This window comes from Rhinichthys klamathensis, unplaced genomic scaffold, assembly GCF_029890125.1.
Source record: "Rhinichthys klamathensis goyatoka isolate OS25496 unplaced genomic scaffold, OSU_Roscu_1.1 h1tg000270l_1, whole genome shotgun sequence".
NCBI lineage: Eukaryota > Metazoa > Chordata > Actinopteri > Cypriniformes > Leuciscidae > Rhinichthys > Rhinichthys klamathensis.
Window position 1 is genome coordinate 338137 of NW_026606790.1, and position 27471 is coordinate 365607.

The following is a 27471-nucleotide window of genomic DNA, read 5'->3' on the forward strand; positions in this document are numbered from 1 at the left end:
GAATATAAAAAGAGTTATACCAGAGGATATACCAGAATGCCCAAACTGGTGTATTATTCAACAAAGTGAATGGAGACTATGGCTGTTAAGCTAGATTTTAAAAGACAAGTGAATAACAACATAAAAGAGTCATGCCAGTTTTACACTCAATAAAAAAGCATATGAGGACAATTCTAAAGAATTGGTGCAAACTGCTGTCCCATAACCACACAAAAAAACACATTTAAAAAGCATTTAGGTATTCAAATTTTAGATGTTTACAAAGATCCTTCTATCATCTATTGAATCCCACAATCATATTTAAAATATCAGTAAGCTTAATTTATATAAAATCATAATTTATTGGGTACTTTCGATTGGGAGGTGGCTGTCCCAAACCCGAACCCCCAAATTTCAACTTGTAAAAATTATTTTGAAATATTTTTTTAAAATGTTTACATTGTAGTTTTTAAAAAATATCTTTTTACGTTAAATTATGTCAAAAAAAAATGTGTCCCGCATTTTCATGTCACTACCAAAACAGTGTGTGTTTTAGTCCATTGGCTGAGACTGATTTTAACCACACCCCTACATTTTTGATCAGGAAATATTCCTGTGTCCCTCTCTCTCAAAGCCTCTCTTTCATTGTAGATAGGTACCATCATTTTGAGGGAAACGTCACGACCAAACACCTTTTTTCTGCAATTAAGCAAACTTTTTTGGGGTGTAATTCCATAAAATGTTGTTTTTATGTGTGTACAACTGTTCAGAACTGTGCTAGGTAACCATGTGCTGGTTATCATCTTTGAACTAGGCTCAAAAGTATCTTTAAATTGTCACCACCGAAACATTCATGACCGAAACATGCCACCATTGTTTTGGTAGTGACAAAAAGGGAACACAAAATCATTTATTTGGGGGAAATAAACTAAATTTTAGTACAGTTATGCAAATCATTAGTTTTCTGTAATGTGATGTGGTCGCTACCAAAACATTACTGTCATCACAGAAAGCGTGCCGTCACGACCGAAACATGGATGTTTTGTCTAAAATAAAGTATACTGAATTATCAACTAAGATATTATTATAGTGTTTGGTTCAATGTATATTCAAACTAATGAATCCTTAACTTTGAAATCAGTATGATTAACTTAATGCCTTTTACAAAGAAAGATTGGATTCAAAATACAACAAATCTCATAAATTACACTTGAAATATTGTTAAAATTGAAATAATTATTGATTTACCTGCGATAACTTTTTTTAAAACATCAAAAAATATATTTACAAGGTAAATGTAAACAAAATATTAATAGGTCAATATAAGCCTTCTTATTAATTTATTTATTATTGTGTTTCAGTAGTGACAAATTTGGGGAGAGGAAAAATATTCCAAAACTTTCTGAAAATACAATATGATAATTAATGCACAATTTAGCTACTTGATATGTGTACCTTGGATATTATACAATTTGCATACATACAATATTTGTGAAAAAATACATTTCCAACTCTTACTTTGAGCCAATTCTGTAGAATATGGCCCATAACCTGCGAACATCTTGAGTTAAATAAATATATGCGTCAGATGGCGCTGTGGTGCTTCAGCCTTGTTGAAGTGTGTTGCCAGGTGCGAGTTTTATAAGCGAATTTGGGATTTTTACCATTTGCTTATTTCTCTTGCGCGATCTGGCAACATTGAGTTTCTGGCCTTACCAGTCAACATCAGCTTCCTCAACTCTGTTTCAAACACGCAGCTGGAAAAAATGGTATGTGTATATTTATCAGAGTAGGTTTCTTTATCAAGACGATACTCGTACTTTTTGGTTTCCTTTTAAAACCATACGTCCGAGTAGATATTTAGGCTGTTTTCCCAAAAAGCTGGCATTTTAGCGCTGAAGGGTCACATGACAGCAGCGAGCTAGCGATATCAGTATCGAGTCAGAATGTAGTGTAGTCATTCTCTTTTAAATAGATTAAATAACTGACACATGAAGTATATTCTTCGCTATATAAACTAATTATGCGTTTTAATGTAGCAATACTTAGTATAGTGTGTTAATGCTGAATGCTGAGTCCAGTAACGTTAACAGAATGCTAGCCTACAGTGGCTAACATAAAACTGTTCTTCTAGCAACTTATATTATATGAGGTTGACATGTTGTTTACAAAATTAAAATCAATGTAGACAAAGCAAATCTTTTAAACCGTGTGCTTTGTTTTCTGCTTACAGTGTATTTTTGTTAGACGTATAAAACTGAAGAGAAACGTTTTAAAAATGTATTTGCGAAGCAGTAAATATCGTTCCAAAGCAGTTTTACAGAAATTAACGTTAGTGCTTTCAAATCGAACCGTTGTCATTGAAATTATTTTAGATTCTGTGTTCTTATGGGAAGCGTCAGCAGCAGCTTTTACCCCAATTAACACACTAACACTTCTGCAAGTGTCCTCCATTCATCAACCACAATCAGCTAACATTCAATCTAATTTATGTTGACTTTTCCAGTCGATATCATTTATCCACTTAGTTTTCCTTCTGTCTCACATCACCTTTAATCTTTTGTATGTTGTTTTTTGTCATGATCATGCATCCACATCCTCTTCCTCAAACCCTTCCTCACCCACTGTTCCCCTTCCTGACATCCGCATCGTATTCAGGCTGGTCACAGAGTAAGTGCATCTCCAGACCTCTCCTGTTCCTGGTTTTCTGAATTTTAGAGTAGTGCTGCTGCTTCCTCTGGGCTGCTGGATCTGGCACCATTCCTCTCACCTTCAGTCTTATTTCTGTTTAGACTGCTCTGGGTTTATGATGTTATTTTTTTCTAGAAAGCTTGCAATTAAAATTAATTTGTCTGTGATCATAAAATAGCTAGAAATCTAATTATCAGCTTGCAGAATGATTGAAAATAGCAGAATACTTATCAATCTAGGGATGTTGAACATAATATCATCCTGTTTCTAAGCATTACAGCAACACATTTTGTGGTTTGCATATTTTATGAACATTGTGGTGTATATTTTAAACACAGGCTAATTAGAGTATCAGTGAGACTAGGTCTGACATACCAGTCTCATGGGAGTAATGAGTTATGTTAGGAATGGGATACTTGAGTACTGCTTAGCACACTATATTCTAAACAATGTCTATTTTTCTTTTTTTTCAAGACTATGAACATTTCAATCAGAAGTATGCTATTGCTGTGTGTCATTTATTCTCTTCAAATTTATTCAGTGTTTTATTTAGTTATCATATTAGAAATAAAAACATTAGTTTGCATTATAATCATAAAGTTTTGTTTTCGGATGTCTTAACAACATTCGATTGCATACGGCATAGGGAATGTTTGCATTCTACACATCATAAAGCCAAATACTGCAGAAATAGTATGGCTGCATCCAAAATCGCATACTCTCTTGAGTAGGTACTTATTTTGAGTAAGTACTTAAATTATAAGTAATAAGTATGTTCTATATAGTATGAATGCGTGTAGTATGATTTTAATCCGAACGGACTACATTCACCATGGTTTTATTGTCATGTGACCTACCGGTGTCAGTTGCATCACTTCTCTGCCATTCACAAATCCTCTCCCGTAGCCTCATGGGATGGTAAAGTGTCCATTGGAGAACCTTGCTGGAAGTTAGAAGTCGTCCAGGAACTTTTCACCTGCTGTTTAATTAATACTTTGAATTCTGACATTTTCATACCCTGTTTTTTTTTTTGTTTTTTTTTACTTACTAGCCTATATAGTTTGGAAATATGCCATTTGGATGCAGCCACAGTGTAGGATGTCAGTATACTATTTCAAAGTTTTGTCAAGTAACATTTTTATTTAGGCTTGTATGTGGACGGTTTGATCTCAGCCTGTTTTAGGTTCAACAAAGCTAACAGTCTTAGAAGCAGCTCTCTTCCTCAGCTTTGACTTGATTGTTGTCTGAAGAAAATTTCCAAAGGCAAAACATTCTTTCCAAAAGTATTTAATTAAGATTTTATTCAGACAGCAATGCATTGCTTGCGAGTCGCGACCCCACTTTTCCTTCACCCTTGAGTGTCCAACAACTAACGTTTGAAGAACGCTAACAAGATGTCTTTTGCCATTAGCTGGTGCTTGTGTTAGGTGATCTGCACATTCCCCACCGATGCAACACCCTGCCTCCCAAATTCAAAAAGTTGCTGGTGCCTGGCAAGATTCAGCACATCCTCTGCACAGGAAACCTCTGTACAAAGGAGAGCTATGATTACCTGAAAACACTCGCTGGAGACGTGCACATTGTCAGAGGAGACTTTGATGAGGTTGACTTTTATTACCTATTTCTGTTTTTTCGAAGTTGTTTATGCACTTTTTAACCATCCACATTTCTTGTTTCTAACTGACAGAACTTGAATTACCCGGAGCAGAAGGTGGTGACGGTGGGGCAGTTTAAAATCGGTCTGATCCACGGACACCAAGTGATCCCATGGGGTGACATGGCGAGCTTGGCGCTCCTTCAAAGGCAGCTGGATGTGGATATTCTCATATCTGGCCACACACACAAATTTGAGGCTTTTGAGAATGAGAACAAATTTTATATAAACCCCGGATCTGCCACAGGGGCCTATAGTGCACTGGAAAGGTATAACCTTTACTTTTATCTTCTTCAGATCATGTTTAACCAAACGTTATACGCAATGTTACGTGGATGATTTGTGATTGAATTGTCTCTTTACAGCAACATCACACCATCATTTGTTTTGATGGACATTCAAGCATCCACAGTGGTAACGTATGTCTATCAGCTCATTGGAGATGACGTCAAAGTCGAGAGAATCGAATACAAAAAGTCGTAAAGAACGACGATGCTGTCAGCTGCCGCCTTTCAGGATGCTAATCTTGTCATTCCCTCTCACCTGAACGTCACCATCGTACAAATGCTGTATCATAACGTTACACTATATTTCAATGTAATATATAATACTGTTTATATGTCACCAGAATGTCATCATTTGTGGTTTCAGCAGATGGTTGTTGAAAATGCAATAATGCTGCATTATTTGCATAATTTTAGTGTGAATTAGTCTTATGAATATGTTATGTCCCTTATTAATTTTTCAAGGCCTATGTTAAGTCATCTTTCAGAAAATAAAACCCCACATCACATGAGCAGTGTAATTATTTTTTTAAGAAAACAACAGATTTGACATTATTATTATTAAAATATTTTGAAATGTCTTGGACATCTGGATTGTTTATGTCTAGGATATGTTTTAAGAATGATTTTGTTAGATAGTTTTCATAAATGACAAAAACCTAGATTGATGCGTTAGGTAAGAAATATAAAGTCCTCTTCATCTTCTTCCGATTCATTAAAAGACAGGCCACTCATGTGTCCAGCAAGATAAGAATCTGTTTCAGTCGCCTCCCATTCAAAGTCAGCTTCCCATGGCCGTGATCCTGGAAATGTTAGGTCCATTAACTCCATTTTGAATAATGTTAAAAACTGGAACCTAAAGTGTTCAAAGGATGCTGTATATTGCACCATTGTTAGTCTGTAGTAGAACAAACCTACCCTGTGAAGAAGCATGTTTTGAAATGGTAGCCCTCCTTTTTCTTGGCTGTCCCATATTCGATTTTGCAAATCCAGAAGACACTCTGTGTGTAGTGGTTAAATTGTAAGTTTACAGCTAAGTCTCTCAAAAGTTTTTCCGGTGGCATGCACCATATAGGCTACTTACCTTTGATGATTGACGATATTAGGTAAAGTTGTTTTCTTGACTTTCTCTGAAGTCGAAGATCTCTTTGCACTTTTTGTTTTCTTGTTTATAGATGTACTCTGAGAGTTTGCCATGTGTTCTACTTCTGGGGTGTATGTTGACATCTGCAGTTTCACATTTACATTCACATGATGCGCATCCGGCACTAAATATAGAGTATAAGAAGTTATAATATGTCAAATATTTCATTGTATTAAAAGTTCTTGCTAATACAGGCATAAGTCCCATGCTCATATTATATGATGTGATGGTTCACCTGTCCGGATACACCGGTGTAATACGTTCATATAATGTTGACATATTAGCTGCCGCATGTGCTCTTTGCTGTAGGCCTCTGCGATACTGTACAGAAAACGCTTCTGTCCTGGTGTCAGGCCTGGATGCTGAAAACCAGAGTTTATTTAAATGTGAATTTCGAGTTACCTGGTACAAGGTTCTTATGGCTGCTGAATCAGATATTGTCATCCAAATCATTGCAAATTGACCTTAAGGAATTGTTTTTAATTAAGTTTTCCGCAGACATATAAAAGGTACTCCAACATTTACAAAATGAGACTAAGTGTCTGAGTAAAGAGAAGTAAAAGTAACAGAAAAGTTCAAATAAGGACATGTTTGTCTTTTTCAGTTTTTTTTAATCATTTTACCAACTGCATACATTTTATCAGAATTGTGTATTTTAATTGGAATTTTATTTCACCTTCATTTACTTTAATAAATGTATTTTACACTAGGTACACAAAATAGTTACACTCAGGACCTTAAGGACAAAAATGTCCTCATTGAAACCCATTAAAACTGCAATTATTAATCAGGGCTATTTGAATATAAAATGATGCAGTCTTTGTTAATAGGCTTTCATTCTGCTGGCAATCTAAAACTTATATTTATGGCTTTGATTTTCTAACAGTTTTTGAGTTTTCTAAAATGTGTATTCTAAAATATATATTTTATAGGCTATAAAAATTGTTCATACATCATTTTCATAAACTTAAACCTCTATAACTTTTTGCTTCACTTTTTCTTTTTTCCTTCAACAATAATCTGCCATGGGTCTTTAAATATTTATGACAGTTTTCTGTACATTTTTCTCCTCTACGGACCTCAGTGTAACTTTTTTTTAAATTGACGCACAAGATACATTTTCATGAAATACCTGTAAAAATGGAGCAGCAGTCATGGTCTTAGGGATATGAATAGTTTTAATGCCCCGATCTTGTTCTGGCACATGTACAGTTGCAGGTTGTATTTTATGTCCAAATACTGAGTTTGTTTTTCCTGGATAAGGATAGAATTTAAGTACTTTAAATAAATATTTAGTTACAATTCACAAAGTTATGGAAGTAATAACTCCAAGATCATGGTTTACAACACATTTGACAGCTGTTTGTCTTCAGGATTTTTTTTTTTTTTAACTCAATTGGGTCAGAGACTCTGGTTACTCTGTCCAAATTCTACAGGTGTAACGTTTCTGTAATTTACACAGATTAAGGTTGCTACTCTGTAGCCGTATGGAAAAAACCATGTCAGGCTGCTGGGGAGATAAAATGGTTGTGTTTTGAGTTCATATTTACTATGCATGCTATTGCAGATGTATACTGCATTTACAGATGTTTGCAGCAAAAGAGGTACTATAAAAATGAAGTGATGTGATTCAAGAACTTTAGGATAGTACAACTACAACATGCAAAATAATGCACTAAAGTTATGTGAATTATACAAAATTAAAGGAACACGTTCTTATATAGGACAATAAAATATTTGTAAACAGAAAATTATCTGACATTATTATGATTTTAACTTTTAACTGGGACACATTTCTTTTGAGATGACTAGGAAAAGTGTCCCAATTAACATGAATGACCCAAAGCCAGTGATTGCTAATCTGGCCAATTAATAATTATTTATGGAACAAACTTACCAGTTTGCACATGGTTGAGACCAGATGGCCTGTCAAAACAGTATATCATAGGAAACAAACACATAATGTGTATGTGACAACAGCACACTAAACTTAAAGTCATTTTCATAGTTATCATATTCTCTAGCTTACCTTAAAGGCAAAAACGACTTTTTGTGATGCAGACGACTTTTATCGGTGTTGTTTTCAAGGAATTTCACGTGCTTTTTCATGCCGGAGTGTTACCTGAACTGTGAGATCTGTGGAATACAAGTGATATAAGACGACCTGAAATCCCATCCGATAATGCGCGTGTGTGCGTTTCCAGTGTTTTGACTCTAGCGGGCTTCCGTACTAGGTGACGAAAAAACAGCATGGCAACTGTAGGAATCGTAAGTGGAACACATCGCGGAGACAAATAACGTTTTTAAAAAAAACGACATAACATCTCGTGCTTTTGGAGCTGGAGAATTTACAATGCCTCGATATGCGCAACTAGTGATGGGTCCTGCCGGAAGTGGAAAGGTACTTAAGCTCCAGTGTGATTAGTTGGGCTAACATAGGCTAGTAACATATGATTCCAAATAATTATGATTTTGTTGTTTTGTTGTGCGTATATCTGTGCTGGAGTATAATCCTAAACACTAGACTGGTCTGCATTTCGCGTGATTATAAGTACAATGCATTAAGTGTATTGTTGCTTTCAATATTGTGTAGGCTGGTGTTATTAATAATAAATCAGAGTTATTTTCTCCTTTTTTTCAGAGTACTTACTGTGCCACAATGATAGAGCATTGCCAGGCCCTCAACCGATCTGTACAGGTGGTGAATCTAGATCCAGCTGCAGAACATTTTGAGTATCCTGTCATGGCAGGTGAGGAACCGATACATAGATACACATTACTTACGGTACTCGCAGATCTTTTTTGTTTTTATTTTGAACATATGTTCATATCAAAAAGGTTTTAAAGTTCATGAGAAACAAATTCAGTCAAATGTTTTCAAGCTTTTCACTGGTAGACAGTAATGTGCAGACAGTAATAGTATCGTTAAATTATTTACTTTGAGAAAAACAACTTCAAAGTGTTAAAACATTTAATGATAATGCCTTTAAAACAAACAGGCATTATCATTGTTTAACACACCCACAATAAATCCAAGCAGCACACACTGAAAGAGAAAAAAGTAAATAAATATATTTTTTAAATTAAATAATAAGGAAATTATTACTTACAAATAATAAATACCTCAATAAAAACAAATTATATTATATAACATTACATGGAGGCGCTCACAGTAAGATCGATTAACATTAATTTATTAAACCGATAGGATGAATTTTAATTTCATTATGATTATTTAATTTACTGCGTTATAATTATTTAAAGTTAAATGAGTTAATTCCTTTTTGCTCAAATAAATTGAATAGTCCCCAACAGTCTTAAAATAGATATTTGAGTGATGTAATATTCATTGCATATTTTAAACATTCAAAAGAAAACATCTAGGTAAAGAACAATTTTACCTACAATCATCAATCGAACATGAAATACAATTTCTATTTCAGAATTAGTGGTGCAAATGACAAAAAAACAAAACAAATACTGTTAAAAAAAAATCATGCTTTGATTAACACATTATTAAAATTGTTAAAATACATACAATTTGTGGAAACACTTTACAATAGAGTTTCATTAGTTACCTACTTTAGTTAACAAGAACTAAGAATGAACAATACGTCTCTACAGCATTTATTAATCTTAGTTCATGTGAATTTCAACATTTACTAATACATTATTAAAATCAAATTTTGTTAACATCAATCAGTATTTGGTAACGTTAGGTAATTCACTGTGAGCTAACACGAACAAACAATGAAAGACTGTATTTGTATTAACAAAGATATCATACATATCATTTATGTTAACTTCAATACACCATCCTAGAGAAAAAAACTGCATATACCTCAAATAAAGACCGGTATTCAAATAAACGCCGGGCCTCTGATAGTGGCCGGGGGCGTCGTCAACGCGGACAAATAAAGGCCGGTCTTAAATTAAGGCCGGGGAAAAATTAGTGTACACTCAAAGACGGACTCGCTCAGCGGTTGTCATATCACAACTATTCAGTGTTTTTAACCACATGTTTATTTTAGGTTTCAGACATTTAAATAGATATGATTTATAGCAAAACAATACATTTATAGTTTGTAAAATACACAATGGTGCCTATGGAAGCAGCAATAACAATCCGTTCAAATATATTTGGCGACGTGTTTTATTCATATCAGATACACAGTGTAAGTAACTATAAAGTTTACTCTATTCTTCTCCCAGTTCACCGGCCACTTACTTTCATGTATTTCGGGAGAAACTGAAGAATTCACGCGCTGTAACGGAACAAATCCAACAGACAGGAATCTCCGAACTGCTGTGCCCATCTCACGTTACAGATCAAGATCATTTATAAAGGGTTTTAAACGACAAAACAAACTCACTTACACGGATTTGAGAGTCAGAATAGAAGATAGTTAATGACATGGTAAGCAAGTTTGTTAATATTTAGAAATAAAAGCGCTACATCTGTCATAGAGCGCTATTTTGGCTGTGGTGAACACGTGCCAAGCATGACGCGTCACCATGGAAACTTGGCTGGCGGGCGGGCGGGGATCGCGAATTAGAAATAAAGGCCTGCCTCTAATAAAAGCCTGCTTCAAATAAAAGCCGGCTACCATCTGCAGTTCAGGTAAATAAAGGCCCCGGTCTTTATTTGAGGAATTACGGTAGGTCTACATTCAAAAGCTTGTTTTTGTTGTGTTTTTAGGCAGAGAAAGAACTCTATAGAACTTGTGCTCAATAGTGTCGTTTCTGTAAGAAGTTTGTATTTAAAGACAGCTAGTGTGTTCTTATACAATTGCACTTGTATGCAGATATTCGAGAACTAATCCAAGTAGATGACGTCATGGAGGATGACTCCCTGAGATTCGGCCCCAATGGAGGGCTGATCTTCTGTATGGAGTATTTCGCCAACAACTTTGACTGGCTGGAAGAAAGTCTTGGTCATGTGGAGGATGACTATATACTGTTTGATTGCCCTGGTAAGAGGTGATGTGGTAGATGGTATGGTGCTGTTGAGGACTGGCATGGAACAGTAAAGAGCATTGTGTCCTCTTGACTGCAGGTCAGATCGAGCTGTACACGCATCTGCCTGTAATGAAGCATCTTGTTGAACAGCTACAGCAGTGGGAGTTCCGCGTGTGTGGCGTCTTCCTGGTGGACTCTCAGTTCATGGTCGAGACCTTCAAGGTAATGCTTGTCACACGGCAATGACAAATAATGTAAAAAACAGTGTTACAGTTCTGTGAATTGGAAGTGAAGTCTCCTTCGGCAAGTGTGGTTTGGATTTTTTTGTAGTAATTTTTATTCAGAAATGATTGAAATTGTAAAATCCTAAATTTTATATTTGTTGTAATTCATTTTCTAGTTTATCTCTGGAGTTATGGCTGCCTTGAGTGCTATGGTGTTACTAGAAATCGCACAAGTCAACATAATGACTAAAATGGATCTACTCAATCCAAGGGCTAAGAAGGAAATAGAGAAGTATGTTTTGAGAGATCTTGAAATGAGATCCATTTATAATTCACTTTTTAAACCTACATTTAAGTGTCATAACAGTGTGTTTTTGTTGTTGTTCTGTTTTATTTGCAGGTATCTAGACCCGGATATGTACTCCGTGATGGAGGACAACTCCGTTGCTTTGAGAAGCAAGAAATTCGAAAAATTAACCAAGGCCATTTGTGGTTTGGTAAGTTACAGTTACAAAGATTCTTCCTCGAGTCGAGGAATTAATACATACTGGTATATGTACAATTCAAGTGCATCATCTAGGGCTGAACAATTTTGAGGAAAAATTCCTTATTGAAAATGCGATTAAAAAAAAAAAGCTTCAGGTTTGTTGCGCTGCAAAATCTTACCAGAAATCATTGTTGATTTTACAGTATATATAAATTAGTGATCGACCGATATATCGGCCAGCCGATATATCGGGCCGATATTTGCGGTTTTTACGTGTATCGGAATCGGCCGATACGCGGCTGCTGCGTTCGCCGATAGTTTTTTCCCGGCATTATTTATAGACAGGCGTCCACAGGCAGCTCTGTGCTGCTGGAGACGCTGCAGTTCACGTACAGACCCTGCACTGTCCCTCCCCCACTAGCAGAGTGCAACCTGCGCTTCAAGATAACGGTAACTTTTAAACTTCAAAGCATCTTTTAACTGTTTGACTGCTGAAATATTGTCAAACACTTTGAAAATGGAAACACGTTGCTCTATAACTGTTATGTGGTTGCAACTATATAGCTAAGCAAGTTTGTGGGTCCAAATGGAAAACGCGAATGACTCGTCTATAAAACTGCTTGCTTGCCATTGTATTTAGGGAGCTGCAAATAGCTGTAGGCTATCCGTTCAGTATGCATTAGGGCTGTCAATGAATATTCTAAATACGAATATATATTCGAATAGTTTTAAAAAACTGAATTTTGAAGGTGAAAATTAATATTCGAATGTGGAAAAACACGCCCGCGGCAGCAGACTAACGTTACCACAGCACAGCTCGCTCGGAGCGCTCAGTGTCGGTTCTATGTACTGTGAAACTTCAATTAATGTATTTGTTTCAATCACTGAATGAAGCCTGCTATATACCTTAAATTGCTTGCACAAAACTCTTGATCAGCACTCAACATTTGTTTGTTGTTGTTCATTTAAACCGGTATGCGCGGAGAGCGTGAGGGTGAGTGCGAGAGAGAGAGAGAGAGTGCGCCTGCGAGTCCGGGCGAGCCAGAGTGAGCTCTGCGGTTTTGGCCATTAGTTGATTTACTCGTTTTTTTTTTGTAGTAATACGTTGTCAAATATGTTTAAACTCAAATAAGCTACTTAATACTAGTAGTTATGTCTCTTTGTATTAATTTGTCCTGTTATTGACGTAATGCGCGTCATTGACCAAATGCACGACGATATGTTCAAATATATTTTTTAGAGGGAATATACAAACGCCATTTGAACAATTTTGACAGCCCTATTATGCGTACGGTAGCTGTTACGAACACTGGTCATAGGATTAAGTAATACCAACGTTGTTCCGTGCTTTTTGTGGGAGATTTATTCAGCGACCACCTGGCTGAGGTTTGGACGCGTGTGGTGTGTGTCTCCCTCGCCATCGCAGTGATATTAGAGACTAGACATGCTCATTTTATTTTATGTAGAAAAATTTAAACCATGGCAGTAAATAGTTCGTTACTTTTAAAATGAAGTACAGTGTGCACTGTGCACTTTATTATGCTGGTTGCTACTGTGTGCAATAGTGTAATTATTTTATTTATGCTTAAATATATATTTTCAGCAGTGAACTTTTTTTTGTTCTACCTCATGTTTTTAATATTTGTTAAATATTGTTTATCTACTTGTTCTTGTTCTACCTCACATGTTTTTACTATTTGTTAAATATTTATTTTTTTACGTTAAATAAATGTTACTTTTATTAAATTGAGACCTGTAACATTTGTTAACATCATGTCATTTTTATGATGTAAATTGAGGGAACAAAATGTATCGGCTCCAAATATTGGCTCAAGAAAATCGGCAGCCCGTATCGGTCATCGGCTAAGGCTGATGGGAAAAAAATCGGTATGGGTATCGGCACTAAAAAATCCATATCGGTCGATCCCTAATATAAATATGACTATCAAATGATGAGGATAATAATAATTATTATTAATTAATTAAATTGTATTAACCAAAATAAGATATATATATATATATATATATATATATATATATATATATTTATATTGTAATAATATTACTTCATTGTACACATTGAGTATTTAATAATAATAATAATTTTATTTTCAGTACAACTGTAAAAACACAATACTAATATTTGTCTTAATTTCTTCAATTTCTTTTTCCTTTTCAGTATGACTAAAAAAAACATTATTATCATTAGAAAAAGAAATCCATTTAATAATACTACTTCACTGTACACAAATTGAGTATTTATTAATAATAATATTACAATAATTACAACTGTAATATTGTCTTCATCTCTTTTTTTATTTCTTCATTTTCTGCAGAAACAAAAAATACTTTGTTGGCTACAGGTTTATAAACGATTCTTATTACAAATCTGTTGAAGCTAGAGATGCACCAATTTGATCGGCTGGTGACCGGAATCGGCCGATTTTCACGTGATCAGCCATGATCGGCGACCAGCCGGTCAGTCTGACATAATCCGATTTCATGCCGGTCAAATGCACTCGGGCGCCGCATGATTAACATCGCGCAACATCAGCATCACACGTGCACACGGAACGCACATGTAGGAAACCTCGTGAATTACGGCCGTTTTTTTTTTTTATGTTTTTTTTTATGCATTTTTTTTTAATGCATGTTAATCAATGAGTGCATTCACACCGGGAGCATGAGCGTCATCAGCTCATGAGCGTCCAGCAGGAGCGTCGCGTGAGCAGCAGTGAAGCGCGGGTTTCGGCGCCGAGTCTATTTTTGCTGCGCTCAATTTAAGTGAAAGCACACTTTTGATGGACAAAATAAATATGATTTCATCCAAAAAGTGCCCAAAATGCACAGAATTTGCATGTCTGGTGTGTTTTAACAAGAACTGAAGTAGGCTAGGCTATGTCAGAAAAGAAAATGAAGACTCAAAAATATTTATAGAAAATTTACCATTTAAACTTGTTTTTATTATTTCCCAATCGTTTCCCTGCACATGCTCTACTTGTCCTGTTTAGCCTGGCTGGACATGTGTCAGATGAGAGAAGAACTGTTTGAGAAATATAACTTGCCATTGATTGCAATAGGCGTGTGTGTGTGTGTGTGTGTGTGTGTGTGTGTGTGTGTGTGTGTGTGTGTGTGTGTGTGTGTGTGTGTGTGTGTGTGTGTGTGTGTGTGTGTGTGTGTGTGTGTGTGTGTGTGTGTGTGTGTGTGTGTGTGTGTGTGTGTGTGTGTGTGTGTGTGTGTGTGTGTGTGTGTGTGTGAGAAATATCTTTATACTGCAAGGCTATATTTATTTTATTTTTATTTGTTATTATTTATATATTATTTTATTGCCATTACCTGTTTTCATACAGAAGTTTAGTTTGCTAAATATATCACATTTTTTTTAGTTGGATATTGGATGTGAAAAAGAAATGGTTCTTCCATAGCACTTCACTTTAAATGTGTGTGAATTTCCCACACCAGTAATTTATATAGTTCTGTTTTATAACGATTATCTGTTCAAAAAAATTTCTATGCAAAATGTTCTATTAAAGAGAAGATAGAAAATAAATATTTGTGTGTGCTGTAAGGTGGTTTGAAAAAAAGAAATCGTAATCGGCTAAAATCGGTATCGGCAGGTCAAACTCAAGGAAAAATCGGAAATCGGATCGGCCTAGAAAATTGTAATCGGTGTATCTCTAGTTGAAGCTCTTTACTGAAGTCTCACACTCTATATTTATTAATCACAGCATTTGCAGTTTGATAATCGCATGGCCCTATCACGATTTCGATTTTATTTAGATTAATTGTTCAGCCTTAGCGTCTTCACTCTGATAATATCTGCTGGTAAAACTTTTACAAACATTCTTTAGCAAATTGTCAAAATTGCACTGTTTTCTTTAGATTGATGATTACAGTATGGTTCGATTCCTGCCCTTTGATCGCACTGATGAGGAGGGCATCAACATTGTCCTGCAGCACATTGATTTCTCCATACAGTATGGTGAAGACCTGGAGTTTAAAGAGCCCAAGGTTTGCGCATAAGGCTACTTTCAACTACTGTATACATTTATAAAAAACTGTTTATTTATTTATTTATTTTTATTAAAAGTTCTTTTAGATCAAATTACAACACAATTATAAATTTAAACATTAAACTGATCCATTTTTTTCTCTTTTCTCTAGGAATTGAATGAGGAACCCAGTAACACGAATTTTGATGAGTTCTTCCAAGGCACAGCAGATTCTTGAATTCCCACATGAAGCCAGACTACATTTATGTGTTCCACTAATTAAGAGTTTCATTTATTTAAACAATATTCTGTCATGTTCATGATATCATTGGTTGGAGGGTGCAACCGAAAACTGTGCTGTGTCTCAATCTTCTTAGCAGAGTTTTATAAAATGTAATCAGTTTTTTAGAATTGTCTATTTATTTTTGCAATAAAAATAGGGAAATGACAATGTGGTTTTAATTTTATTTTAATTCAGTCCCTTACATATGTCTCAAAACGTTACAACCTTAGGGAAACGTTAAGGGAGACGTACCCTATGCTGAAGAGTGGTTTATCATTATGTGTTGTTCAATAGTGGGATGTTAACCTTTTATATTTGGCCATCCAGTCTTGATTACATCCTTGTTAAAAACATAATGCACTTATGTTGTCTAGAGATAAGCAGCTCGCTAGGTTTTGACTGCCGTGACGTCAAAATGGGTTGGACATCTTTTAATGGCACACATATTTAAGATTTTCGAAGAAATTTTGTGGTGGAAAGAAGTGAAGCTGCAAAGCTGTAGGAGGTATGAGAGAAAATAATAGGAATAAAAGGGAAGAGGACATTATTTCAAGAATGAGATTTGGGCATACTGGATTGAATAGTACGCTTACATTAATAGGGAAACATGAAAACGGGATGTGTGAGGTCTGTAATATTAATGAAATAGTAGAACATGTTATTATAAATTGTCATAAGTATAAGGAGGAAAGGATGAGGCTGAAAAACTGGTTTAGAAAAGAAAAAATTAGATTTGAAATGAAGGAAATATTACAAATGAATTCAGGACATGTAGGGTATAGAGCGATATTTGTGTTTTTGAGTAAAACAGGGCTTAGTAGAAGAATATGAGTTGAGTTGTCTTAGAAAGTTGTATTTAATAATAATGATCATGTATGAATATTAATAATGTTATTAAATATTTATGAAGTTATTTATTGGTTTTATTATGGATGTATGTATTTATTTATATATTTATTTAAAGGTAGTGAGGAAAGGCTATTGTGATCCACACTCCATATCAGAAGGTGGCGGTAATGCACACTTAAAAGTTGTTTGCCAACCGCCATTAAAAGAAAGAAGAAGAAGCTGCAAAGCTGCTGTTATTCGGCGCTCCCTAGTGGTTATGGCGGGATACTGCACTGGAAACTTCCTGTATCTGTGTAGGGTGGGACAGCGGAAGCGGCGGGTTTGCACAGCTCTGACATTTTAATTTTTGCCTGCTAGGTTTGGGACATATCGTACCAAAATGCCGGTAAGAAGTTATTTAAACGTTATGATTTAAACGATGTGCGCAATTGTTTGCGTTGTGAGCAGCTGCTGTACCACGTTTTAGAGCTGGAGCAAACACGAAAGATATTTTAGCATTATTATTAGCCACATCGCTAACATACACATCATCTTACTCTGGCCATTTTTCTACAAATGTAACAGTTTTACAAAGACATTATGTTTTGGTCTTTATGCTTTATTGCCCGCCACTATACATGTATATGGAAGTATCAGAAATATGTTGCGGAAACAGGTTTGTTGCATTTGTTCATGATGAAAACAACTGGATTTCCTCGTTTGCATTCAGTGCAATGAAAACTGACTGATTCTCTTCAAATATCGGTTATTTAAAATTAAAAATATTTATAAAATTTGCTATATTACAGAAATAATTATGTTTGACTTTGATTTTCTCCCTTTCTTCAGGCTTACCACTCAAGCCTGATGGACACGGACACCAAACTGGTGGGGAATATGGCGTTATTGCCCCTTAAAACACAGTTTAAGGGTCCTGCTCCTAAAGAAAGTAAGGAAGTTCGCTTGATTCTAAGCAGTAGCTGCTACTGTGAGATCTGAGATGTGTGAGATTCTTCCTTAAATGGCCATCATTAGTAAAGCGTATTTGACAAATCAGCTGTTCCTTCCTCTTTCCAAATTCAGCCAAAGACACAGATACTATCGATGAGGCCATCTACTACTTCAAAGCCAATGTTTTCTTCAAGAACTATGAAATTAAGGTAAGGAGTGAATGTCTGTACAGGAGCTTAGAAAAATGTACTTGGCGTGCCTTGACACGAATTCATAGTTCTGTCCTGAGAGAAGAATAAAAGTCCTCTTGTATACGCATATTTTTGCGTCTTTACCTCAAACACTCTTTATCTGTTTAATATTAGATTTTAATTCGTTTTTTTTATTTTTTTTTTTTTTTTTAGACTCTTACATGCACTTTACAATTGGCATGAAATGGAAGTTGCAATAGTCTTTACTTCCCTGTTGTGGCGTATATCTGAGTGTAACTGCTTCTCGGGGAAGAATTTAGGGCGGGATTTGATTTTGTCCATCGGGAATTGATTGTATGATTATGGTTTGCTATTGGTGATGTCATGTGAGTGACAGGTTGTCCCGCCCTCGCGCCGGTAAATACGTCATCAGAGAAAAGAGGTCACTGCAAAAAGGAGGCGAAGTTATTTTGATGAAAGATTACGAGTGCATGTATTTAAAAAGAAAAAAAGAATGGTCTGCACAGATAAATAATTTAAAACAAACACTGAATTGAATTTGTTTTATAATTCATGAACTTTGCAACATTGACACTGTTATTGAACTGAATAATGACACTATGTCTTCTGTAGAGCTGTTTTATATCTGAAATTGAATGTTTCATAATTGATGTACTACAACTGTACTTATTTTCCTGTTTATTACTGTGAAGCTTCTTTGACAATATCTGTTTTGCATAAAGTGGCTTATATGCAGTATATAAAAAGATAAAATATTTCTTTCTTTAATTTTGATAGAATGAGGCTGATCGGACTTTGATCTACATCACTCTTTACATCTCTGAGTGCCTCAAGAAGCTCCAAAAGGTAACTATTGAAAAATATATATATATATACACCTACTATTTCATGGTATAATCCAAATGTTCAGTGATTAATCGAATTGTTGGTTTTTCTCATAGCTAATGCTTCATAAGTATTTAACTACAATCTTATAAATGATTTCTAGTGCAGTTCAAGGGGTCAAGGAGAGAAGGAGATGTACACGTTGGGAATTACCAATTTTCCCATCCCTGGAGAACCTGGCTTCCCTCTGAATGCAATGTATGCTAAACCTTCCAACAAACAGGAGGAAGGTATGGCACAACAAAGTCAAAACTTTACTGAGTCTGATTCATTTGCACATCCACTAAGACCTTCTCTGTGATAGGTTTATTATAAGTGTTATCGCCGAATTGATCTAGATACCATCTTTTCCCCCTGGACAGAAACGATGAGGGCTTACCTGCAGCAAATCCGACAGGAAACGGGACTGAGGTTGTGTGACCGTGTGTTCGACCCTCAGACAGACAAACCAAGCAAGGTGAGACTATATTTAATATTATCACTATAAGTCAAACCAAGTAATAAAAAAACTTTTTTTTTTCCTTTGCATTATGACAACTATTTGAATTATAATTAAGCACATTTTTTCTTGTTACTGTAATTCAAAAATAAAGAAATATGTATGTTATATAAAATATTTTATATATTCACCTATATATACTTTATCTATTAATTTATCCATTTTCTTGGATGTTTAAAATTCATGTTATTTGACTAATTTCTAATCAAGTGATGCTGATAATCATTCAAATGTCTTTGGTCTTCAGTGGTGGGTGTGCTTTGTGAAGAAACAGTTCATGAACAAAAGTCTGTCTGCACCTGGCCAGTAACAAACCACTCAGGATCTCTCTGGGTACTTCTGCGTGGGATGTGGATGGATTTGTTTTTTTCTTTAATGTCTATGCGAGCGTGTTTACTCTGATTCTGTTGGAGATTTTTTTACTTGTGATTCCTGCCTGTCATGGAAAGCAGGAGCCGATCAAATAAAAATATATTAAAGAGAAACAGCATCTCTCGTCATTGAATGAGGACGTACTAATAATACACTTGGTGCCAGACTGCCAGTGTTATTTTTTTAGTAATATTTACATCAGTATTAGTGATATATTATTATATATTATAGTAGTGCTGTCAAATCGATTAATCGCATCCAACAAAAGTTTATATATATATATATATATATATATATACATACACACACATATAGTTCCAAACATTTCCACATAGCCATTGCACGCCTACAGCAGCAACACAGCAATGTTTTGTTACTGAATGAATCTGCATTTTTGGATGAAACGGTCTAATGAATGACTTAACTTATTATAGTATTTATTAATATTTCAAATTACCTTCTATTTGAGCTCATTTGTTTTTAGCACTTTTGTTATGTGCTTTTGTCATTTTTATATTACTATAGTTTTAACTTTTCAATTCAGTTTTAATCATTATAGTACTTAAAATTATCAGTTGCCAAGGCAACATTTAATTTCTGTTCAAGTTTTCATCAAATATTTATATTTTATTTCAATTAACAATTTTTATTTTAGTAATATATTTTTTTAGTTTTCATTTAGTCATTTTTATTAGTTTATTTTAATTTCATTTTAGTTTTACATTTATTTCATTTTAGTACTTCAACTTAAATTTATTCCAGTTGTCAAGATATATTTCTGTCTTTCCATCTAATATTTTATTTTATTTAAAATGTATTAGTGAAAATTACTTGTAATAGTTTTAGTTAACAAAAACAACACTGCTTGATATGTAGTGAGTTCATAATAATGCTTTTATTTATCTGAACTTAAAGAACAAAATTATTGCTCCAGAAAGAAATGACATTCATATAGTGCTCAAAAAAATATGCCACCAAGGACCATATAAACTGGAGTAAAGCTGTGGCGTTTCACACCACTGATTCAAATCAAAATGTGACCGAGACCAACTGAAAATGTAACTCTTATTGCTTAATATTGTTTTCTGTCTTTTGAATAAGAAAATTACATTTGCATTAGTACACAAAACCAAACTAATCTCACTCTGATAAGATGTTGCCAAGAATCTTATGCCCCCTTAAAAGTTATTGAGGTAACTGCTTTTTACACGACTGACATAAGACATAAACAACAGGAACAAAGGTAAAACTGAGAATAAAACTAAAGGACAAACAGTAGATATGTAAGACAAATGCTACATTTTAATGAGCAATTACATGATGGGGCCTTCGGGAACAGAAGAGTGAACAGGATACAGTCATAAATGAGGTTACAAAACTACATGTGTGGGGACATCACAAAACACATATGACTGATAGAGCTATGGTACAATACATCATATTTACATACACAAAAAATACAGCTTTTGAGCTCACCATTTATACAAAAAATATTCTCTGTCTCATGCAAATATGTAACTTTTTGGTTTGTCCAAAAGAGGATTCCAGCTCAAATACTGAATAGACGTTGAGACGGACTTGACATCACTGAATACAATTTTCCTTTTTGATAGGAGAACAACTTAAGGCAGCAGAGAAAGAGATGGCCCTTTGAGAGACATCTGCGGTATTGTTTTTTTAAGGGAACAGGGCTGTCCCGACATGTCAGTGAGAAGGGAAATCAGCATCGATTCTGACCGTCAGCCTCTACTAGTACCATAAACGCACAAAACACGCCAGAATTGCATAAAAGACTGTTCAAAATTGATGGCTCAGTGGCAGATAAAAAAGCGAGTCAAAACACAAGTGTCATGCAGTACATTTCATCATAATTAAGATAATAAATAATTCAGACACACTACTAGAGGGTGGGGGGGGGAAAATCGACATTAACAAAACGTGCTATAACTCACACATTCAGATAAAAATAAAAAACGAATTATCCAACGGTGGCTTTGCTCTGATATCCCTAACTGGTGCTACCCCAAATAACTGGTGAATAAAATAAAGGTGATCGGATCCCCTATTAAGGTTTGTAATTGCCATATCTAGGGGGGCTGGTTAGAATTCAATTTATGTGAATGACGCATTGTGATGAAAAATGTGATCCAACACATCAGTTAAACCTATTAAATTGATATGAGCTTGTAATGGGTTTTTAAAATCAATGCAGAAATAAATCCTGAAAAGTCTGTCTCTGACCTCAAGATATGGAGATGGGAACTGATAATAATATATGTACTAACAAAAGTAACCGTGATGGGGCGTCTAGTCGAATGCCATCTCTTGGCTTTTCCTCACGCAGCGGGCGACTTTCCTCTTGAACTCACCGTTGGGATCCTCTCTCCATTCTTTCTGCAAGCCGAACACAAATGTGTAAGTTTTAATTATTGCTTCAGAAGAACAAAAACATGAACCGCTCATTTTACTTCGAGTGACATTTCAGAGTGAAAACTAGATAGAATTTATTGAATTTATCCACTGGCATTTTCAGTCAGGACGAGGAATCTTAATTGGGAATGCTTCTTTTTCAAATCCATCCTTTTGTGCTATTAAAGGGATAGTTCAAAATGAAAATTGTGTCATCACTTACCCTCAAGTTGTTTCAAACCTGTATGAGTTTATTTCAAAGAATATTGGTAATCAAACTGTTGACGGTGGCCATTGACTTCCATAGTTGGGGAAAAAATACTAAGGAAGTCAATGGGTGGCGTCAACTGTCTGGTTAGCACATTCTTTAAAATAACTTCTTTTGTGTTCAACAGAAAAATCTGATACAGGTTTGGAACAACTGATGACGAAATGTTCCTTTTTGGGTGAACCACACCTCTAATGCTGTATCCATTATTACATTTGTGATAAATTTGTGTTAATGTATTATCTATTTGCCATTTTAGAAACCTACAACAAAATCTGATAAAGAAAGTCATGTTAATACTTTAAAACATTAGTTAACATGAACTAACCATGAACACTGCTTCTCCATTTATTATTGTTGATAAAAAGTTTAAATGACCATAATTCAAAATTGTCAATTCTTATTTTGTACAGAATTTTTTTTTTTTATATAAAATATTATCACAATTTCAGTTTCATGCAGTGGTGGACAGTAACAAAGTATTCCTACTTTGTTACTGTACATAAGTTAATTTTTCAAGTATCTGTACTACTTAATCAGAGTATTTTGATTTTTGGGAAACTTATACTTCACTATATTCCAAAGCATAAAATAATACTTTTTACTAGGTTCCATAAAAACACAGTTCCTCCTTATTACAAACTGAAGAAATCACCACCTCCTCTGAGACACAAGAACGATGTTAGATTCATGAACGAGTTAATTCTTTCCAATGATCGTGATGAATTGGTTCACAAATAACACTGAACAATTCATTTGTGAATCGGACTGATCCAATTGCAGCTGTTCTTGAGCCAACAAATCACTGATTCAATTATCCAGTAAAAAAAAAAGAGCCACGCTTGAAATGTGCGTGCAACTGATGGTGCGAAAAGAATAAATACGACCTCATGTTTTGTCAATCACATTAACACACTGCCTCCGAAAATTTCATCCGTCATAATTTTTTTTTGGATCAGGTTAGATTTTCTGCGTTTTTCGCATCCGTAGCAAGCATTTTGAATGGTGTTTTGACAATTCAGAGCCACCGAATGACGCAAACGGAAATTTCGGACTCAGTGTGCAAGGACCTTTAAGCCTAGTCTCATGTCATGTTTGAGCTGTTTTAACTGCTATTAGCATCCATTTCTGCTATTTGTTTTTTTTAAATCACTTTAAAAAAGCAAGTAATTTCACAATTTTATGCATAAAAGGCTGAGCAAGTTAATACATTTTCATGAAATGTGAATAATTTTGATTAAAGACAAACCATTTTTCCCTCTAGAATAATGTACTGTGATGAATTGCATAATAATACCAGTAATGTTTATAATATCAAGGAAGTAAAAAGGGTACATTTTGATTTCATGGTGACTGCTATCAGTTATCATCAAAAATCACTAAACTTACAGCTGCGTCCACATTGGCTGGCGAGTCACCGTTAGGGTCAGCTAACATGGAGATCACACTAATCATGATGGTCTCTACGGTGTGGATGGGCAGCCAACGCTCCTCGGGTTTCTCATAGCCAAATTTGTCCTCTCCTGGCTCATGTAGGATTGAAATGCACACATCTCCGTTCTTCGCAACTGATTAGAGATGAAGAATAATATCAGTGTCAGCCGGTACAGGTGTTTTCACCAAAACTGACATGCACTCACCATTAGGATGCCAAATCTCCGTAATAAACTTCATCTTGGGTGGTCGAAGTGGGTAATCGTGAGGGAAATTGAGATGCGCCTTAAAAAATCCACCTTCGCTATAAATCAAAAACAGAAAAACTCAGTATATGGTTTTGTTGGAAAAGATTTAAGCTTTGCAGGAGATTAGACTAGTCAACTGGCCACTCTCACAGCTAAACCCAAGCGCCACATGGCTGGTAACAGGATTGATTACTTACAATAATGTGTCTTGAGGGCCGATCACAACAACCTCCCACTGATAGATATCATCATCATCAATCAGACCAGCAGAAAAACCTTCCACTGGGTTTTTGTTGAGCTCTGTAAGATATCGGCCAATATTGGATATTAGATTACATTTTCAGTCATCTAATGCTGACTTAAAGTTAACCTTTAAGAACACTAATAATCTTGCAACTGTCATAATGTCTAGTTTTCATACTGTACCTTAGTAATGTTGTAATCACTTGAAGCATTAAAAACGATTGATTTTAATATGTAGGATTGTAAAGATTGATCTAAATATCAAAATGTACTAATATACATGTAATTGTATTTAATAAGACCAAAACCTAAATGTGTTGGTATCGTTTCCTACTTGGCAGGCCAATAATTTGTATACTGCATACTAACACGTGTCAACTTATACGACTATATGCTACAACTTAATGTTTTACCACCCATTACGATCCTTTTAAAAAATATAAAATTCCATGTTTACAACTAGATTATTTTCTTAAATAGCAGGGTATAAGCTTTGTGATCAACCTCACCAACTTATTCAGCTAGCATGCTAGCCAAACCTTCTGCCCTTATTACTTCACAAGTAGAAATACGAAGCCCATAAGCTCTTACACAAACACTGTCACAGTGGTTTCCGTTAAACACTGTGTAATTTTGTTTAAAAAGTACAGATAGTGTGGATAAGAAATAGTTAGAATGACATAATGAAGATGACTTGTACTATTCACGCTAACAGTTAGCCACCTACCTGCTAGCTGTTTTCGCAGAAGCAGGGCCGATTGCTCAGTCATTTTATTTCAACTAATGTTAACAAAATAAATAGTTTCTCCAACGAAAAAAGGACGAGGTAAAGTCGCCGAAATCAAAGTTGTTAGACACGCAGCTCTTGGACAGTGTGTGTGTATTTGAGATCTACTTCACATGAGCCCGCGCCGGGAACTGAACTGATACATGTTATACTGGCACTGACCTCAAGGATGTGTGTCATTAGGTAGCTGCTTACTACAGCAGTTTTAGGCATCTCTTCTGAGTTATCATGGCAAAAAATGCTGCAGCACCCATGACGCCCAAAATCGCTGTCTAAGGTAGCTCACTAGGTTTTAAGACACAGCCAAAGCAAAAGGGTCCTAACAGACACACTTTTGTTGATTATTCTGCTGAAAATATGTGATATATTTTCTAAACAGAAACCGATCTATCACGAATGTCGAATGTTTTGATTTTAACAATAGCCTTAACTGATTTTTTTTGCTTATTTATTAATATTTTGTTGTAGTGGCAGTCCATATGAGGTGTACATCCTCAGTCCAAAATTAAAAGTTATTTTAAAGTAGTTTTCTTTATAGGATTTTAAACATTATACAGAATAAAAATCTCTGTTAATAAAATGCATTGCACTCAAATAAAATGCTTCTCTAAATAATGTTTTAAAGGTTTTAATTTCTTAACTTTTAAATGTTTTTGATTTCCTTTTAAGATGTCGACTATAGGCCAAAGTGAGCAGTGTTGTTATTGTTTTCGGTAATTATAATACATTTGACAGTCTATGATAAATAGACTACCTATGATAATTATTATATTTATAAAAGTTGTGTATTATATCATATCATATTATTATCAAATGTTTTTTCATTTATTTATTGTATGAAAAAATGCTTAGAAAAAGGGAAAATATACTGGTAATTTTCTGCAAGTAGGCCTACATTATCTTTATTATCATTATTATTACGAACATTTCCTTTAACACTCAATCACAACGCAATGCAGGTTTTGTTTTTGTTTTACAGATTTTTTTTACAGATTTTGACTCTTTGACTCAGATTTAGAGTCTATAGATGTCTGTACGGTACAGACCTGAAGTGTAGCTAGTGCAATTACAAATAAAATACGCTAGATGCCAGTGTCCGCTTACATGAAATTTCTCCTAAAACGTTTCTTTATGTAAGAAAGTAACACTTAGTAAAAGACATTTTGTGGTTTAGTTTGGCTGGAATTTAGTTACTAATAATTAATAAAGTTATAATATGTGCTTATTCATTTGATCAAATGATTAATATGTCAAAACCAAGCTTTAACTTCAGATCAGCCTGAATCCAGTAAATCTGAGTGGATTCACAAAGCCTGCCCATCCTGTATCTTGAGAGCTTTACAATCCTCCTGACATGCCAGAATCTTACATTTGCTTTTTTACAGAACCATAAAAGGCAAACATTTGGCTTCCAGCCCAGGGACTGATACCAAACATAGACTGGATATGGGAAAGAGATGTTAGCAATACAGTACATTCCACATCCGTGAAACTCAAACAAGAGGATGGTTTCCTGAATAAACAACCATGCTCAGGTAACAAAAGGCGACTTTGTGTATTCTTCCTGCCGTGTCTTCTCAGATGACACACACTTTGAGGAACAGTTTGCCTCAGATCTGTGTCGCACTTCACTAAAGATTTGTCATGTGCCTTATCTTTTGTTGATATGTTACTTTAGCATGCAAATGTCACCCCACTGTATTAAAAGACGGTAGGCTACACTGAACACAGCGTAATCTATTCTATACGGAAATATCTGACTCTTCTCATGAACTGTGGGATGCCTTATTACTGGTTCAAACAATCCATCTCATCTTTCACACCCAACAATTGAAGCCACTTAGAAAAATGCTAAACATTTTAAGATACTTGTAGCTAATTGGAACCTGTTACAGTCAGATATAAATTCATAAAGTGCATCTACAGGTTGGGCCAAACAGCTTGACATTCATTGCACAGCATTGAGATGCTGACTGAGTTGTTCTTTCTTTCTCAAGCCTGCTGCAATTAATATGTCAGTCAAGAGGTGTGTGATAAATGGGCTATTACTGGCTCAGATGACCTTTCAGTGAATGGAATTATGAAACAAAACGGAACATATTTTGTTTTATCCTTTATAAAGCTTAATGTGGATGTTATTGTAGCAGTTAATGTTCACAGTTTAGATTCACAGGTTGCATAACTGTTAGGGAATCAAAACCTGAGCATCCTGGTTTCTACAACCTTTTGATTTTCATTATTTTTCTGGTCGTTTATGATTTCTGCATAAATAATTTTTAATCATTTTAGATAACATTCCATGCCATGAAATTATGAACATAACTACAACAATCACAAAATTACATTTTTAGGCTTGAAAATCACAATTTTAAAAGTCCCTAAAATTATAATATAATAATACAGATAATATAATTTATATTTTGATCTAATATAATTAGTGCTGTCAAATCAATTATTCACAATTAATCGCATCTAACATAAAAGTTTTTGTTTATATAATTTGTGTTTGTGTGTGTGTGTGTGTGTATATACAGTATATATATTATGTATACATACAGTATATGTGTGTACACCTGCACACACACATACACTCACCTAAAGGATTATTAGGAACACCATACTAATACTGTGTTTGACC

General features: G+C 34.8%; 5 protein-coding genes across 5 annotated transcripts; 3 read left to right on the forward strand and 2 right to left on the reverse strand.

Moving 5' to 3' along the window:
* Nucleotides 1-1649: 1649 nt before the first annotated feature.
* Nucleotides 1650-5120, forward strand: vps29 (VPS29 retromer complex component). The gene is made up of 4 exons (XM_056268241.1): nt 1650-1748; nt 4082-4273; nt 4358-4593; nt 4690-5120. The coding sequence occupies exons 1-4, from the start codon at nt 1746-1748 to the stop codon at nt 4805-4807; spliced, it is 549 nt and encodes a 182-aa protein (XP_056124216.1). The 5' UTR covers nt 1650-1745; the 3' UTR covers nt 4808-5120.
* A 52-nt stretch (nt 5121-5172) lies between these two features.
* On the reverse strand, nt 5173-8051 carry LOC130102261 (uncharacterized). The gene is given in 7 exon segments (XM_056268242.1): nt 5173-5541; nt 5543-5609; nt 5693-5876; nt 5988-6114; nt 6885-7006; nt 7650-7678; nt 7782-8051. Coding segments are annotated over 7 exon segments (870 nt in total). The 5' UTR covers nt 7862-8051; the 3' UTR covers nt 5173-5280.
* Nucleotides 8052-8060: 9 nt separating this feature from the next.
* Nucleotides 8061-15865, forward strand: gpn3 (GPN-loop GTPase 3). The gene is made up of 8 exons (XM_056268240.1): nt 8061-8153; nt 8394-8502; nt 10558-10725; nt 10809-10933; nt 11112-11227; nt 11336-11432; nt 15305-15433; nt 15587-15865. Exons 1-8 carry the CDS (start codon nt 8106-8108, stop codon nt 15650-15652), a joined length of 858 nt encoding a protein of 285 aa, XP_056124215.1. The 5' UTR covers nt 8061-8105; the 3' UTR covers nt 15653-15865.
* A 925-nt stretch (nt 15866-16790) lies between these two features.
* On the forward strand, nt 16791-19479 carry arpc3 (actin related protein 2/3 complex, subunit 3). Its single transcript, XM_056268239.1, has 7 exons — nt 16791-16931; nt 17375-17474; nt 17609-17685; nt 18466-18534; nt 18677-18803; nt 18936-19030; nt 19320-19479. The coding sequence occupies exons 1-7, from the start codon at nt 16926-16928 to the stop codon at nt 19380-19382; spliced, it is 537 nt and encodes a 178-aa protein (XP_056124214.1). The 5' UTR covers nt 16791-16925; the 3' UTR covers nt 19383-19479.
* Nucleotides 19480-20726: 1247 nt separating this feature from the next.
* ube2g1b (ubiquitin-conjugating enzyme E2G 1b (UBC7 homolog, yeast)) lies at nt 20727-25004 on the reverse strand. The gene is made up of 5 exons (XM_056268261.1): nt 24774-25004; nt 24001-24103; nt 23762-23859; nt 23511-23689; nt 20727-21838 (listed from the first exon to the last, which is right to left on the reverse strand). Exons 1-5 carry the CDS (start codon nt 24814-24816, stop codon nt 21752-21754), a joined length of 510 nt encoding a protein of 169 aa, XP_056124236.1. The 5' UTR covers nt 24817-25004; the 3' UTR covers nt 20727-21751.
* Between the last annotated feature and the right edge of the window lie 2467 nt (nt 25005-27471).